Genomic DNA, 17,821 nt, shown 5'->3' with positions numbered 1-17,821 from the left:
AGCATCAAGTGTTGCTAATGCAGGAGCACCAGCCCAAACCCTCTGTGGGTGGATGTTTTTTCCCTGTTTACTGATCCTCTTGCGAGGAGGGCAGGACACGTCAGGGAAAGCAAGAGGAGCTGTTCTGTGCAGCGTCAGGGCGCACAGTGAGGCTTGGTTCCCTCCCTTTATTTCCTACACCTCTCTGCAACAGATGTGTTCAGTGTTAGGGCAGGACACCCCAAACTGGCACCACAGCTGGTGGAGCTCCAGAGGGGAGGGGAGGGGGTGGCAAACAGCCCTCAGGTCTGAACCCGGGATGTTAACAGGATCTCAGATGCTTTCCGAAGTCCCCTTCTCTGACACACACACAGCTTCATACCAATCACTCTGCTTGCATTTAACACTTTGTATCTGTTAAACACTCCAGCATTTCAGTATAGCTTTTGCCGGTGTTTTGATTCCCTTTACAGTTTTACTGAACCTTCTCCCCAAGCTCACCCTGACATCACTGTCTGCTCAATTCACCTATCAGTTAATTGACCTGAGAAGTTTACAGACATTTATGGACCGTACCAGCCTCACAGATGTCCAGGGTACATAATGCTCTGTTCAGCAGAGCACCTCCAGCCCTGTCTGTGCTGTGGAGGCCACAGCAAACTGACTCCAGATTGCACTCCCAAGATCCCAGCAGAGCTGGCTGTTCAAAGCAAACATGCTCTGCTGCAGGAAAGCCGCAGCCTTGCAGGTTCCTTTGCGTGCTGTTTTTTTTAAATAAGATCCTGTGTATGCTCCCTTTTGCACTCCATGCTGGCAGCCACTGGTGCTCACAGTGGAAAAACAAACACAGGCAAAGCAGCAGCGAATGGCTCCACACACCCCAGACATGGGAACGTTCCCACCCTGGCTCCTGGGGCAGCCTGGTCCTCAGAAGACATGGGAAGAAATTGTGTGTCCCAGGGATAAGCGTGCCTGGGACAGGCCCCAGCCTGCAGGAACCCCAGGCAGGTCGCTCTGCAAAGGACTTTGACATCTGCTGGAGCAAAGTGCCACAAGAGATGAAGCATCTGCCCAGGATGGGATGTGAGCACCCACTGGGGAGCACGAGGTCGCCAGGAGCCGGGGTGGGGGACAGGAAAAAGAAAGGGGAATTCCTGCAGGATGATTTCTTAAAACATTTAATTAGCACTGACTTATTACATCTAAAGTTACTTTAAAAATGTGCGCAGAGATGAAAAATATGGAGGAGCTGCACACGCCTTCTCAAATGGGGACTGGTGAGCAGTGCTGACAGAACCAGCCTGTATCAAATGAGTTGGAGGAAGTTTGACACAGTTTCTCTGCCAGTGGTGCCAGGTTGGATGAAAAGAAAAAAAATCTTAAATCTTTTCTATTCCATTGCTTTTGATTGTAGCTTGAGAAAACACTTCATGCAAGGAAAAAAGCAATTAATTGGACTGTGCCCCAGAATGCAGCATTCTTTCAAAATTTCCCAGACTTGCGTTTCAAAAATTACAGCAACCAGTATAAACTTCACAAATCCACTGAGGAGGCAACTCTTCAAATACCTGTGGTTTCCCACATTTTCCAAGGAAAACAAAAAGATTTATAGTTTCTCATGTTAAATCTGAGGGGCTAAACTTTGAAAGATGTACTTGCCCACCTGCTGCACATGTATTAGTTCTAGCTGAAAAGAAGTCAATAAAAATGGAGAAAGAAGAATTTGCAGAGCTGGTTAAGGTAATAAGATTTGTTTCAGAGCATCTGATCTTTAGACTAACAGACTTCCAAACAGTTGGACAAGTAAATAAAGCACCACAGGGAACCGCTATTTGCAATAGGTTACCGCAGGGATATGCACAAAGGAATTCCTACAACTAAGAAAGGGCTGGAGCTATGAAACTTATAATACCAGCATTGGGATCGATTGGTGACTTCTACAACATTGATCCTATGCTTCTGAAAAGATAGGGGGTTTAGTTCCACTTACTCTTTTGCCTGGGTGCAAAGTTTGAAGAGGCTCAGTGAGACATTTCACTACATGATCTTACAGACACAACACAAAAGGAAGTATTTCCTTTAAAGGTCTTACATTCTTCAGAGAAATAAAACCAGAACAGAAACAAAATCAGATAGCCTGTAAATCATCCTACCATCTCTCTGGGCTTCCCCTGCCCAGCAGACACAGTTTCCCCGGGCAGCAGCTGTGCAGTGCCTGCGTGGTGCTGGGCAGGAGCACGGCACGGCCGGAGAACAAAGCGTCCCATGTCCCATGTCCAGCCAGCACCAAGGGGGTGGAGGTGACACTCTTGTAAGATGCCATCTGATCAGAACTTCTTTTCTGTGCCTGACATGAATAAGGGGATTAGGACGGAGAGTTTCCGTGAGCTCACTCTATCGGACAAAAGGCCCCGAGGTTTAGTGTCACACTGCCTGATAAAAGTACAGGAGGCTGTCAATCACAGGCTCCTAGGTACTTGTGTCGGTGACATAATCTTATTAGAAGATAAACCAGTGAAATCCTTTTCATGATGAAAAGTTACGTTTAATTGCTCCTTGGCTTTTGTACTTTTTCTCTTATTCATTTGTCCATTTAACTTTCTTAATGTTTGCTATTACAAGAATATAACAGCATACAGATACCAGCCATCCCCACCACAGCCACACTTCAAATACATGAACAACCGAGGGTGCTGAGGGATGCTGGTGTCTGGGCAGGAACAGAACCAGTTGTGATCTTCCAAACAGAAGGTCAAAAGAGTTACTGAATTAATTAACACAAGTGCTCATGCACAGGGATAAAGTGAAATGTTTTGTCACTTGATTTAATACCAAAGAAAGCTGACAAAAAGACTAAAACATGGTAAAGCTCAGTCTCTGTACAACAAAGGGACTTTTAACATCCTCTTACAGGAGCAAGTCCATATTAGCCTCAGTAATGTGACTGTTTCACTTTCAGATTGCTTCTTTTCAGTTTCACAAACAGGCAGCTGATGCTGAGAGCATGAATCACCTGAGAATGAATCAGGAGAAACTTCAGGGGAGTGCTGGCCTCTGCTCCCCCTGTGTGCCCTCCGTGCAGTGCTGCAGGCTCGGCCAGGGGCGGCCAGGGCCAGCTGCAGCACCCAGGCCAGGGGCACCAGAGGAGCCCTGGCAGCACGGGGAGGCTTGAGAGGACACCCACAAGGTCTGCACAGGACTCACTTCTAGGAGAAGGGAGGAGGACAGGACAGGACAGGACAGGACAGACCTCAAAGCCTGGTGCAGAGCAGGAGGCTGCACTGCTGCTGTCCCTGGACACAGCAGCTGGGTCACTTGCATGGCTGTGCAGCCGTTGCATGAGCTTACACGTGTACCTGCCCTGGACAACAGCCAGGAACCAATGGACATGAAGTTCTACCTGAATGTGACAAGAACTTCCTTATTGCATGGGTGACCACGCACTGGAACAGACTGTCCAGACAGAGCGTAGGGTCTCCCTCACTGAAGATATTCCAGAACTATCTGGATGCAATCCTGTACCATGTGCTCTGGGATGACCCTGCCTGAGCGGGGAGATTGGACCAGGTGACTCACCATGGTCCCTTCCTGCCTTACCCATCCTGGGATTCTGTGAACAGCCAAACCCTTGCTGGTACAGGTTACTGTGCCCTAGACTGCCCCAGAAAATGCCCCTGGGAAATAAGTGATCACTTACCACACAGCCTGGGCACATGTAGGTGCCCGGTTCTTCAACCAGTTGTGTGTGTAACTTTGTCTCTTAAATTGCACTCGAGGAGATTGATAAAAAATAGCCAACTTCTAAATGTGGGAGCACAGCCCAAGTCAGAAGCTTTGATTCTCAAAATAAAGATTTCTAAAGCATAATATAATTGTTACAATTAATAAACCACAAACATATTTTAGCAAACAACTAGTGCCATTTAGTGGTATGGAGCCCCACTAAAATAAGCTTTATACAAAGTACCTGAGTGTCCATGTTATCCAAACGATTTACCTCCACAAATGTGAAATGTTCAATGAAAAAAGGAATTCCATTCATTTTATACATACTGTTCTTTATTTTATCCAAGTGCTTGTCGAACTGAAACTAGCACAGGGAGCTGAACTGCTTTGAGAAATTAAATGTGTAACTCTCTCCCACAACTCAGATGATCTTAAAGGAAATAAGTCCTCCAGAGTTCTAGAAAACCACATTTTCATTTAAGGACTAACAAAAAAAATTCTGACAAATGCCTTAATACTTTGCTTGTTTAGTGAAAGTTCACATGAAAAATCGTAAGAGAAGGATCAGAGTGGCTGATGGCAGAACAAAAACAGCTGATAAATTTGATTTACCATTGGTTAAATCAGTGGTAGTTGGTGATTTAGTGAAGAGACAATTGTTGCCTTACTGTAGTACTGGTCACATGTCACTGGCATTCCACAAACACTTTACCAGCAGAAATCCAACTCCAGCTTTTGGCAGGGCAATTTAAAACAGTGTAACATATTATAAATTAATTATCTTACTTACTATTTTCTCCCAAAACAACGGTTTATATATCACGGATATTTACAAAATCCCTTGTTACGTTCTCGGATATTTAATTACATTTCATATCTGTCAGTTCTATGTTCGACTCTGGAGACTCCCATTAGTACACCCGAAAGCCTGTCAAAAATATTTGCATACAGGTTATTTGCTCAGCACCCAAATTCCTCTGACATTTTTTCTGAAATCAACAGGAGATGTAGAACAAGTTCAGCCCCTATCCTGGTCACCCCCATTTCAAGGCTGAAGGGTGATCCATGGAATCTAACTCCTACAAATGAGCATTTCAAAGGTTTTGAAGCAGCAGTGAGGAAAGAACAATGGGTGAGCTCAGTGCAGAAATTTATTTTTACTGATTGAACTTAAGCAAATCCAAGGAACAATTAGGAAGTGCTGTCAACTAAAGCCTGAAATCTAAGCAAGTCACCATTCAAAGCACAGTAGGCCCTTATAAACAGTTAATCCACGCAGCTGCAGTAGTTAAAGCAAACACACTGCCCTTCACTGCGCCATCAATTACACCTTCCCAGAAAAAATTACACAAACTTTGCAGGATTTTTCAGAGAGAAGATGGATTCTTTTGGAGACTTGAGGTCAAGGCTGGACTGTTTAAAGTATATTATTAACAAATAAACATTTATTGCAAAAAAACCCTATAGGCCTTTGGGGAGGAAAATCGTGTTATTTTTGGCATCAAATGACACAAGCCATTTATGACATGAATGGCTATCACCAACAGCCTGATGAAATGGCAAATGTCTCCCACTTAACTTCCCTTGGCTTCCTGAATAAACTTTTTCAAACACTTTTTTCCTTCAGAAATGGCAATAAACTCCATGTAATTTTGGTTTTCTCTCTGTTATAGCTATTTCAAGATCTGTAGGTGGAAAGGGTTGAAGGTACTTCCAGATGGAAGCTGAAGACTCCCCAAAGACTGGTAAGGTGATGAAAATCACATTGTTGGGATCCAGGGCCGTGGATCGCCCTTGTTTGTGTGTATTCCTGACTGAATGACAACATCCAATTAGCTTTTGGATGGTTGGGTGAAAAACCTGAGGTTTAATTGTGGCATCCAACAAATGCAATGTTATAACTCTTGTCATTGAATGTATCTGCTACGCACTCAGACAAACCTCTGCCAGAGCATGAGCTGACTTTTTAAAGAAGAAAGCCACAAATGGGACAGGCTTCAATTACTCAAGACAAGCAGTGTTCAAGGGACATGAATGCAGCCAAGACAGCACACTTGCCTTGGGCCTGTTCTCCAACCTTTCTGCAGACACATCAGCCGAGCGAGCTCCACGGCTGCTGGCACTCAGTCCAGGCAGCCTGGGCTAGCCGTGGAGTGCAGTGGGACCACAGACCTCCCCGCACTGGCTGTGTCACCAAGGATGCTGTGGCTACCAGCACTGCATCACCCAGCCCTCCTGTCCCCTCTTACTGCCACTTCCCTCTCTGGGGAACAGCAGCAAGATGGGAAGGACGCTGCACTGGGCAGGACTGCACTCCCCGTAATTGCTCTGGAATCCCTGGGGATTCTCCCACATTAAATTAATGCAGGCGCCATTATGGCTAATTTATTCTACACTCACGAAACCATGCTGGGAACTAGCCCCAGCACGGGCTGCGAGGCGAGGCAAGATCGGAGGAGCTGGAGGGAGCTGCACACCCCAGAGAGTGCCGGCTCCCTGCAGCTCAGGACACCCCCGCAGAAGTTCAGCGACCCCACAAAGGTCATGAGTGCCCCTGCAGCCCCGGTGCAAGACATGAAGGAAAGCTGCTGCTGAAATACAAACTCTGCCTCCTCTGTGGAACTTTGTTCCACAGCAGCTCCGGCCAGGAGCAGCCAGGGCGCAGCGGGAATCCCGGGTAGTAGGATCCGCCTGTTCCTCCATTACCAGAGGAGCTGTCAGTGCTATTAACACTTTCTGCTCCCATCAGCTGAATCACTTATTTGTTGCAGCTCCAAGCAGTCAGCCTGGCAGGTTCAAAGGAACAATGCTGTGCAGAGAGTATTGCTGCAAGATTACACTGCCTCAAATTGTTTTACTCCATTTGTATTTTTGCACTGTTTGCACACTTAACAACAATCAGCCTCACTGCCGGTGCTAGCGTTCATGTAGGGCCCCACCACACTTTCCACATCGACTCCAGTGTGAGTGGGACCTGACCCCCAGGGTCAAACTCCATAGGGGGAGCTTTTCTTATTGCCAGATGAAGCCTATGCCAAGATCCCAATGTGAAGACAACTCATGATGTTAAACTGTGACTTCTGCTTAGGGCGGGTGAAAAGCTTAGGCCTGTGAAAAGCCACATCCCCAAAGACTGCAGTGAGCAGCTCCACCGAGCCCTCCCTAGACACTTGCTGTCAGGTAAACTGACCTTGCGTGACACTGCAAGCTGCTGCACGCCAGGGCAATTGGCTTTCCTGGCACTGCTGGAGGCAGGGATCGGCGGGCTCCAGCCCCTGCCCGGGGCTGCCGAGCGGCAGCGTCGGCCCCTCCGCAGGGAATGTCCCTGGTGCTGGGGAATGCCCCGGCAGCTCACGCCTCCAGGAGGGCTCGGGGAGGGCAGATACTGACTCAAGCTTGCATGATTATTAATAGTGGGCTGAAGGAGTGCAGAGGGTCAGCTCTTCCTCTTCTGGAAAGTCAGAAATGCTGGAAGAGCAGCAGACCCACCTGTACAGGTAACCTGCATGACCCCAGCCCGCACAGGTGGGGAGAACCAGCTTGCTCCCCTGTGCCAGCTGCCATCCATCCACCACAGCCCGTGGCTTTGAACCCCTGTGAGCTACCAGCCACACCAGTATCCTGAACACATCATTCTGCCAGGATCTCACAGGTCAGATACAATTGTTCTGGGGGTCGGTGTTTGGGGAGAGCTTGGCCTTTCTCACTAATGAGCTTTGGCAGGTATTGTGCCACAGCCCAAGGGTCCAGGCCCACAGAGCTGCCAGAGCTTGGCTCCAGCTGTGCAAGCAGAGCCCGGCACCCTGCCGAGCTCCTCTGCTGGGGACTGGAGAGCTGTCCCCACCAAACTGCCCCATCCAGGCTGCAACGCACATGCTCCCTCACTAACACACAAGGAATGCACCAGTGCCAGCCTCAAAAGAGCAGTGGTGCTTCTCTCTATCAGAGAAATCCCTGGCTGTAAACAAAAATGCTTTAAAACAACATTCATAGTTTCTTCTGCAAATTCAAGTTTGCTTGCTCCCTATCATAATACTAACATGATGAAAGTAACAACTGCAAAAAAAATTACTGATGTAGACAATTATTCTTTGTTTGGTTTTGCTTTGTTTTTGTCATCAGTGAATGGTGATTCAGGTTACACCAAGGAACAAGCATGTGAAAGTAAACTTCCTGACAGCTACCGGGAGGATTTGGTCCTCAGCATGTGCACATAAATCCCATCAGCTCTTACTGGGAGAGTGCACGTGCACTCTTGCACATTATAAATAAAACACTGATTGCAGTAAAATCAAGAGCCAAATTCCCTCCTTTGATGAGCGAGGATGGCTCTCACTGAAGCCAACAGGAATTGCATGTTCACAAGTTCATGTCAGTGTTTGCAGAGGAAAATTTTGTGCATGTTAAAGAAAATATTGTGTTTTGGAAGCAAAGAAATGACCTCCACAACAAGTTCTCTATTTGCCTGTTACAGGAGAATCAGAGCACAAAGACCTATCAAGTCCCAAAGAAATGTGCTGTACCTTATTTATGCTGATATCAAGGGCATTTAATCAAATTGTGCTACAGCACTTCTGCTGTATCTGTGTAGAAGATCACTGTAAAATTTCAAACCCAAGAAAATAATGAACTGAAATTACTCATATTAACAATCCCTTTACTGTAACACAATCTCAGAAAAAGTCTACTTGTTCGCTGCCCACAGGCAAATAGTTTTTGAAAGGTAAAACCCCCATTCTGTGAGAGGGAGGTGACAAGGCGGGCTGGGCTGGGCCACTGGGGTGCCGGTGCAACCAGACCCCGTGTGCCACTGGCAGTGCTGACCTCAACGCTGCACCCTCCTGAGACAGCAGGCACTTAATGCTGGCTACAAATACTTCATCTTAAGGGTTTTGCTTCAAAATAATCTGCATTAGAACTGCACAACATACAACACATGATGTTTCTACTTATGAGGTGTGTTCAGCACACAAAAATGGGGCCTGGCAGCACATCTATTTGGGATACGTGTTGGTTATATTAGAGGAGAAAACAGTTACCAGTCATTTTTTTAACAACCAGCGTCTACTTTGCAAGATGGCTGTTCTGAGAGCAGCCTGCTGAGGCCCAGGGGCAGCAGCCCTCGTCCTCCCACCCTGCTCCTGGCAGTGCCCCTGAGGGGCCAGGGGCTGTCCCTGGGCTCAGGGCTGCAGCAGCCACGGCGGGGGGACATGGTGTGGCCAGAGCAACTGCAGGTATGCCAGACAGCAAGGCAAGGGGAGACAGCATTGCATTTAAGAGGAGTAAGTCTAGCTAAAGCAAGTTCAGGAATGTAAAGAAAATGTAAGGTTGAAATGTAAAAAGAAAAATTTATATAAAAGGAAAAAAAGTCAAGTATCTGTCTCAATTTTGTATTGAATTTAAATAGACTTCTAAAACCAGTGAATAATTTGCCTGAACAAGGCACTGAAGATTTAGATCTATATTAGCATGCATGTTAGAAACACTAACACTGTATTTCAAACAAAAACTCAGGCTCATTTTACCTTATGAGTATTTTCACCTTTTTTCTCTTTTATACTTTCTCCTCTCAGACTTGGAAGTCTAGCTTGACTTTCAACATTTATTTTAAGTTAGATGTGAAGCTGTTAACCTACTTCTTTTACTTGGTTACTGATGGGTTACGTCTCCCTCCCAAATGTAACCAGTGCTGTTAAGGCTCCACTGCTGCAAAATGAGGTTAACTCTCTGTTACATTTTATAAAATACCATAACTCAGAAAATACCTCTTCTTTCTAAATAATTTCTAATTTTTTTTAATCAAAAAGATCAGTTTTCATTCATAGCTTTGGCTATACCAAACCACAACTACACAGTCCGCAAGGTGGATATTCAATAAAAACTTCCTGCCCACTTCATTTAGTTATTTCACTTCACCTGGAGAAAAGAAAATTCTGTTCCTAATTGCACCTATTTATCTCCAGACTCCTCTAGTTCCCTCGCTTGGCTGCTGCAGACCCAGCTGTTGAGGCTCACAACACGTTGTTACTTATAACTAATCTTGTCCTTTGTTTCAAAACAAATGTGGAAATCTTATGTTCTGCAAGGAACAAGAAACTGTCATTTCATTATGAGTCAATCTTTGCCCTGTGAGTAATGCAATAATCCCAAATCATGCCAAAACCCTTTCCTACCACACCAAACCATCCCAGAGCAATACCTGGTTTGTTTACCTTTACTGGAGATTGCTGATCAAGTCACTTCACCATTTTACTTATTTATTTGCTTGTTTCTTACCTCACATGAGCATTAACACGACTTATTATGTGGGGAAAGAAAACTGTAGTCAAAGAAAAGAATTTTTCTGTGTTTTGCAAGTCTGTCATTTGCCCTTGTACCGCTTCTACAGAGGACGCAGCAATGGCCTTTTTCCATGGGGCTCGAAATCCACAGCCTTTCTCTGACTCTGCACTTCTGAGTAACTTGTGGCACGGTCCGAGCTGGCCCAAGCAGTGTAAAATCCTTTTCTAGTTTTGCCCTGAAACTTCGCTGTTATATTCACACTCCACGTTCTCCCCAAGCTGCCACGAGCCCCGCGGAGCGCAGGGAGCCCCGTGCGCGGCAGGCAGGCACGGGCTCCGCTCTCGGCCTGGCAGTGACAACAAACACGAAGGAGCCACCGAGCGTCCCTCCTGCCCCGAAGCCGCCCCACCGAGCCGCGCCAGCAGCGCTCCGTGGGTGCGGCCGTGGGGTCCGGCGCGGTTCCGCCGCAGCCGGGAGGGCCCCGGCGGCTCCTCGAGCGCCGAAACCTCCCGCAGCTCCCGCAGCTCCCGCAGCTCCCGCAGCTCCCGCCGGCCTCCACACCGAGAGCGCAGGGGGCTCAGGTCTCCTCTAAGCAATCCATCTATCTGCTTCACTCGCCATTCCAGAAGAAAGAGATATTAAATAAAATGGAATCGATTGCTGTTACTGCAAGAAATAGCACATTTAGTACAAATCCAAATTTTTTCTGGAATGAAAAAAAAAATCACAGCTGCATTAGGAAAAGCAAACTCCTTTTTCTCCCGAATATTTCTGCCTAGATATCTGACCAAATGAAGCTGCCGCTGGCTAAATTTGCCGCTCCCCCCCCCCCCCGGCTTTCAGGTTCAGCAGAGCAGTGAGCACTTTAGGAGATACCAGGCTTTACAGGCTGCTCCAAAACGGAGGGAAGTGACAGGGATGTGTATTTACCATTGAAATACACTAATAACGTAATTAATTTTAAAAGAAATATTATAATCCAGATGTTTTATCATGATGTATTATTGATAGCTGGAAAGGGGATGTATGTCTTTGAACTACCTCAAAAATTTAGACCAAAAAAAAACCAGACTCAGTTTCTAAACAGAATGCAAAATATTCCTGTTTCTTGTAATAACTGAAGAAATTTTTGCAATGTATTTCACATCTATGATTATTTTTTTCCTCCGGGTAGAAGTAAAGCATTATAAATTATACTCCTGTTAATTTAATTGCATATTGCCTATACTGTACAAAGATCTTCCCTATCGTTTTCTGCCACGGATCAGTGCAAATCGCGTTTTTCCTTTGCAATTATTTTGTCCAATGTTCAGTGACTGCAGCAGCAAACCAAAATGTCTCCCCAAATCCTCAAAACACATTCCATGGCAGATCCCCGCCAGCGCTGAGGCAGCCCGGGCCCGGCCCCGCGGGTGGCCCGTGGCCAGCGCGGCCGAGGAGCCGCGGGCCGGGGCCGCCGCCACCCGCGGGGCCGGAGCGCCGCCGGCAGCGGGACCGCGGGGACCGCGGGGACCGCGGGGACCGCGGGGACCGGCCCGGCACGGCCACCCGCTGACGTCACGGCTGGAATTACAGCCACATTTCCTCCGTGCTCCCGCTTCGGGGACGGCTTCGAGATGCCACTAAAGTCTGATCGTACAGGGGATTTTTCATGGGGCTGAGGAGACCGATGGTGCAGGGCTGGTGGGATTTTCAGAAAAAAAGCCAGAGTATTCCAATGGCTTGGAAAAGCATTTTTAGTGGATGACAAAACTTTAATCATTACTCGATGTCCTGAGCATGTGCTTGGGCTACTCCTGTCTCTAAGTTTCGCCTGGTTTCTGTGTCGTTCCCAGCGATCCGCGCACAAGGCGCAGAGCCCGTGAAGCACAGGGCCGAGGCAGCCGGAGGCATCCCCGATGCTCGGTTCTGCTGAGCTCACAGTGCTGCATGACCGCACTGAAGAGCCGAGCAGCTCCTCCGTTAAAAATAAAACAGGAACACTGGAAACACACCAGATCCTGCCCTTAGCAGATTGCTATTGTCCACTGTGCACAGCAGAATCCAGGAGCTTTGGTCCCTCCTGCACCCGGCTCCCACCACATTCCACAGCCCGTGCTCTGCGAGAAACAACCGCCACAAAACACTGAGGGGAAGTTCTAGTTATATTTTGAATCTAAAACGCAACTGAAAACAGAAACATCAGCCTCAGCGCTACGCTCGCGTGAAAGCATTCCCGAAATCTGGAGAGAGCAAGGCTTCCCCGCAGCACCGAGGCTTCATGGGGTTCCCTTTCCTTCCTGCGAGGGACGTGTTGCTCCGTGCTGACTGCGCAGCTAAACCAAGCCCAGCCACCGACAAGAAAGGACTTAATGATGAAGAACAGAAATTCATGGTGGGTCTTTTTAAATAGCAACCAAAAGAGATGCTAAAACAATACCTGACACATCTAAAAAAACAAAACTCTGAATAATTCTCTTTCTCACCCTAAGCAAAACTTAGAATGGATTAATGAAAAATTATGAAATAGCAACTGTGAGTGTTAGCTATCTGGTCCCATGAATAAAAACCTCTTTTAGAGCATTTATTTCCAAAACCAAAACAGGAATACAGATCTTTCTATAAATTATGTGCATTGCTTACATATGAAATACGTATCCTCTAAGAGTTATTTTTCATAACGTATCTTATTTTACTATCAGCAAGAACTAGGGCAAATCGTTATATAACACTGGATAGTGAGAGAAAAACAAACTAGAAAAGCACAATCACACACACACAAAAAAGGTACACAAATGGAAAAGAAATGAAGCATTTATAAATACTAATGTTTTGTAGTAGAAAGCACTGTTATGAGTGATACAATAAGGAAATTAATTTAAGCAAAGAACTAAAATACAACTACCACAAGCCTTCTATTTCTGGAAAAAAACATTAATTCTGAGGGTTTCAGTTAGTCAGAAAGAAAACTTCTTTTAAAGAAAAAAAAAAAACACAGTGTAAGTGTAAGGTTCCAAAAGTGCAGCAATTTAGCAAAGTTCTAATTAAAATCAAAGATATTCTACTTGACTGGGGCTTGTGACAGCCAGTCTTCCCTGGTCCCACTGCTCTGGGGTTTGTTGTTTGTTTTGGTTTTTTTGTTGTTTTTTTTTTTTTTTCCCCTTAAAATCTTGCCATCAAATGCACCTGACCCACAAAATCCTAAATTTTAGCAAAATAAGTGCTTTGCATTAACTCAAAACATCAGTATGTACTCATGCAAGAATGTGTTGAATTCCTTCTTTTAAAAGAGACCAAAATACATGCCCAGCTTATCCCACTGACATATTGATGATATTTTTGTGATTAATTACATTTATCAGGCACCTCTGACTACTTCAATAGTGGGCTTGGGCTAGTAAACCATCTCCTCCAGGACTTGCTGTTACATTCTAAGCATAAGGGAAGCTTCACACAGCCAACATTTTTCTTTAAAAAATAAAAAGAAAAACTGTTTTCACCCTTCCCCCTAATGTGAATGCCCTCATCCAAGGATGGGCAGCAATCACTCCTGACCCAGGGAAAGGTGTAAGGTCTGATATCTGACCCATCAGAAGCTTGCTTTCATTAGAAAGATGAGACACCATTTTCCCAAAGATATATACACAGCACTTGATTATAGTCCTGGGAGTTCTGGAGAAATCTGACCTTTAAAATTACATTACTACATACAGAAAAATCTATTTAAGGCAAATTTCAGGAACTGAGATATTTAAGTAAACTTCATTCTCTCTCTCTCTCTCTCTCTTTTTTTTTTTTTCTTTTTTTTTCTTTTTTTTTTTCTTTTTTTTCCCCCCAGATATCTGTAAATAGGACTCAGGATAACAAAGAGCATATTTTGATATTACTGATCCCTGTCTTCCTCCGTACCGGTTCTGTTCCATCTCACTACCCCAAGGCATTCTCCCTGAGCACACAGGCACTTCCCATCGCGGTGTTCCAGCAGCGGCTGTGTCCTCTCGCTGGAGCTGCCTCTCACAGCTCGCTCCTGGTGTCCTCCCCACAACCTCATGGATAAAACTGACCCTCTGTACTGCACAGCCCAGGGCCACTTGCACGGACAGACAGCTATTTTTATCATCTAGCTACCATAAACGAATATTTCTCCAGCTCTGAAAGGGCACACAATCCGTGTCAGCACAGTTTCACATGTTTGTTCTTTTGGGCTAATAAAATCTCAGAGAAAACAAATTTTGATTTACCGTGTCTCCCCTCCCCTTCCCTGAGCCGCTGCCGCTGTCAGTCCTCGGGGGCACACACAGCAGGGCACCATGTCATGTCACACTAGGTGCTGGGATTCAACAAAGGCCAACATGTTGATATCTTTTTATTGCTCGGCAGCCTGGTTACCCCATTTTCCCCCTCTACAGTTGGATGCTTTTGGTAAGACGGGAAGTTCTGAAGCAGTAACAATTCTGATTTCAGTCAGAAAAGTATTTTTGTTTTACAAAGCAATAGTGTCTGATCGTGCTTTTTAGGTCACTAAGTACAATTCTTTATTTTACAGAAACTAAAGTTGGGAACTTAGAGGGTACATTTATTTGCAATTAATGGAAATATTTACATTGCCAAATCGTGGGGTTTTTAGGTAGCCTGAAGACCATTCGACATTCTTTATTAACAAAAATATGTAAGGTGTTACTACCTACAGAAAAAGAAGTTTCACTGATCTACAACGACCGCTGGCACAGGGTGGTTTATTTTGTGTAGAAATGAAAAACAAAGCCCGTGAACAGGCTCCCTAAACCGGGCACCAGAAAACTCTAAAGATGCTGCAGCCCCAGCCCCACAAGGGCGGGATGGCAGCAGCCCACGGGCAAGCCTTGAGTTATTCCCATGCACAGCACCCGGGCTATGGAGCACTCTCTGGGAGCCAGCGAGGGCTGCAGCATGAAATAACATGTTTTGTTGTAATTCCTAAACAAGGGGACATTTATCTGGGCCATTTATACAAGAGTTATAACCCTCACAATATTTATACTCAGCATGTCATGTTAGCATTTACTACCCGTTTCCATGGAGATGGATTTTCATGCTGTAGCTATGAAATGCACATTGTTGCCACTAAGCCACTTCAGGCCTTTCTGGATGCCTGCTGAATGCCTGACAAAAGTTGATGCAAACCAATAGTTGTTGTTCTTTGTTTGTTGCCAGACTTCTAGCAGAGCCATATTATGTCCTAGTGATTGAAATGCCCATGTTCGCCCCCCCTCCCGGCACAAAAAGGATCCTCAATTTAGGTGACAAGCATGAAGTGAGCTTCTGCAGGGGAGGGCGGCCCGGCGCGGGGCCGAGCTCCATCCCTGCGCGGGGCCGCGACGCGGCGGGGGCCGCTCCCGACAGCGCCTGACATTTGGGGATAAAGCCGGAATAAGAGAGAGAGCGGGCATCGGCGGGGCCGGGGCCAAGCTCAGCGCCGGGCTTCTCCCGCCGCTGCGCCGGGCCCGGGCCCGGGCCCCCTCTGCGGCCGACGGCCGCTCCACCGGGCCGGCCCGCGGCAGCGCAGCCGCGGCCCCGCCGAGCCCCCGGGCCCGCCGCCGGGCAGCGGCATCGGCCGTCCCGCGGGCTGAGCGGCTCCGGGGCTGGCCTCGGGCCTCTCGCAGCGGCTCCGGGGCAGCGGCCAAGCCGGACGGGACTTGCGGCGGGCAGGGAAGTGCCGCGGAATGGCTCTGAGCGCGGCGCTGCCTGCGCAGCCCGGGCCGCCCCATCGCCGTCCCCTCCGACGGCGCCGCACGGTACCGGACCGCGGCGGGCCCGGGCCGGGTGGCAGCGCCCGGCCTGGGTCGGACGCCACGGCTCGGTGTCTTCGGTCCCATTCGTGGCCGCCGCGCAGCCCGCGCCGGGGTCCCCGCTGGCCGTGGCCGCCACCCGTAGCCGTGAGCCCGGGGCCAGGCTGCCCTGCTCCGCCGGGCACGGGGTGCGGCCCGATCGGAACACGCCCAGAGTCCGCCGCACGCCCCGGGCCGGGCCGGGCCGCCCCGGCGGGACCCCCGCCGCCCCCCGCGCCCTTACTGTTGGTAGTCCTGCTTGCAGTAGAGCTTGCGGTCCCGGAAGTAGCAGCTGGTGGTGAGCGCCTGCTGGCACGCGGCGCACTGTAGGCACTCCTCATGCCAGGAGGACTCGTTCACCCGCATCAGGAACCGGTCCGAGATGGGCCGCTGGCAGCCCTCGCAGACGGCCTGGTGCTGGCACTCCGACCCTGCAACGGCAGACGGCGGCGTCAGGCGCCGGCCCTGGCCCCGTTCCCAGCCCCGACACGACCCGGCCCCGCTCCCCAGCCCCCGTCCCGGGCAGCGCAGTCCGCCCAGCCCCGCCGGTCGGTAACACCGAGCTCGACGGCTGCCGCCGGTCCCGCGCCCCGCACATGCCGGAGAGGCAGTCCCGCGCCCCGCACCGGTCAGGGGCTGAGCGGCACGGTCCGCATCAGACCGGCCGGGCCCCTCGGAGCGCAGCCCCGGGCACCGAGCGGTGTGCGGGGCCGCTTTCGGGGTAGTCGAGAAGCGACCGGCAACTCACCCAGCAGCACTCCCAGCGTGGCCGGTCCCGAGCGCAGGGGGTGGTCTTCCATTTTAATGCCGTCCAGCATCTTGGTGCAGTCCGGTGGGCCCCGCGGGAAGCACCTCTCCAAGGACTCGGGACCCGTCGCGATGTCCATGAGCGGCGGCGCGGCCCGGCGCTCCGGGCGGCGGGGAGAGGCGCTGCCGGGCGGCGGGGCCAGCTCAGCCCCGCGTCGGGCCGGACGCGGGGACACTCTGCGGCCGGGAGGAAGGAGTCGCTTTTATTTTTATCTGGAAGACATGAGGAGCGTTTCCTGCCCGGGCTTCCAGAGACGGGGGGCAGAGGCAGGAGCCGGCGCCGCCGCCCATGGGGCCGCCCCGCTACACGGGCGCGCACATGCCGCGCACACGGCGCCGGGCAGCCGCGGTGTCACCTGCTCGCCGGCAGCGCCGGACCCACGCCCTGCTTGGCGCGGAGGGCCCTCCCGGGGCGGGCCGTGCCGGGCGGAGCGCGGGCGCGGCGGGCCGGGCGGGGCACGGGGCTCCCGGCGCTCCCAGCCCCTGAGCCGTGCGGCGGCCCGAGGAGCCGCGCCGTTTAGAGCAGGGGCCGCGGCGGAGGAACACACCCCCCGGCGCCTCACCCCTCCTCAAACTTGCTGACATTTGAACTCCATTGGTGCGCGGCGTATCGCTGCGCCGCGGTGATCCGTCTCCTCGACGTCAAATAGTGCCCTGGCCCCGCCGGGCCCCCGCGGCCCCTGAAGCGCCGCGGCGCCCGGGGCGGCCGGCTCCGTGCACCCCGGGGGCGGCCGAGGGGCGCGGACAGCGCGGGCCCGGGTCGCGCCCCCGCGAGCGGCGGAGGGAGAGAGCGATCTTGGCTACCGAGGGTGGCGGATGAGCGGGGCCGCGGCTGCTCCTCGCCCCGCTCCGCGCCCCGCGCTGCTCCTGGCCCGACGGCGGCTCTTGGCTCCTGCCCTGTCCGGGGTAGGTAGCAGCGCGCGTCCAGCGCCGGGCCGCGGGCAGGTGGCGGCAGGACCCTCCCTCGGGGCGCCCGGGACCGGCGGGGACGCGGGACGGGGCACCGGGGATTGCGCCGCGCACGCTTTTTAAGAAGGACGGCTCCGGACCGTCACGCCGAGGGAAAGCTCAGGGCCCGAGGGCTGCGGGTGCTCCCGCGGCAGCGCTGCCCGCCCGGGTGGGCGCGGGCGCTTTTGAACGCGCGGGGCTCGGTGCGGTGTGCGGGGAGCGTGTGCGGGGCAGCCCCGTCCAGGCTCACCGCGCCGGGATCCCCTCCGAGGAAAAACCGACGGGAAAGGCGA

General features: G+C 50.3%; 1 protein-coding gene across 1 annotated transcript in view; it reads right to left on the bottom strand.

Annotated features, from left to right (window-relative positions):
- LMX1B (LIM homeobox transcription factor 1 beta) overlaps positions 1–17,058 on the bottom strand; it is an 82,347-nt gene extending 65,289 nt beyond the window's left edge. Inside the window, exons 1-2 of the mRNA XM_063409629.1 lie at positions 16,522–17,058; positions 16,018–16,204 (exon numbers count right to left, since the gene is read on the bottom strand). Coding sequence (XP_063265699.1) covers positions 16,018–16,204; positions 16,522–16,660 — 326 coding nt within the window. The 5' untranslated portion in view covers positions 16,661–17,058. The remainder of the gene's footprint in view (positions 1–16,017; positions 16,205–16,521) is intronic.
- Between the last annotated feature and the right edge of the window lie 763 nt (positions 17,059–17,821).

The sequence above is a fragment of the Prinia subflava genome, chromosome 12 (assembly GCF_021018805.1).
Source record: "Prinia subflava isolate CZ2003 ecotype Zambia chromosome 12, Cam_Psub_1.2, whole genome shotgun sequence".
Taxonomy (NCBI): domain Eukaryota; kingdom Metazoa; phylum Chordata; class Aves; order Passeriformes; family Cisticolidae; genus Prinia; species Prinia subflava.
The sequence above is the reverse complement of the archived record's forward strand: the minus strand, read 5'-3'. Positions and strand labels throughout refer to the sequence as shown.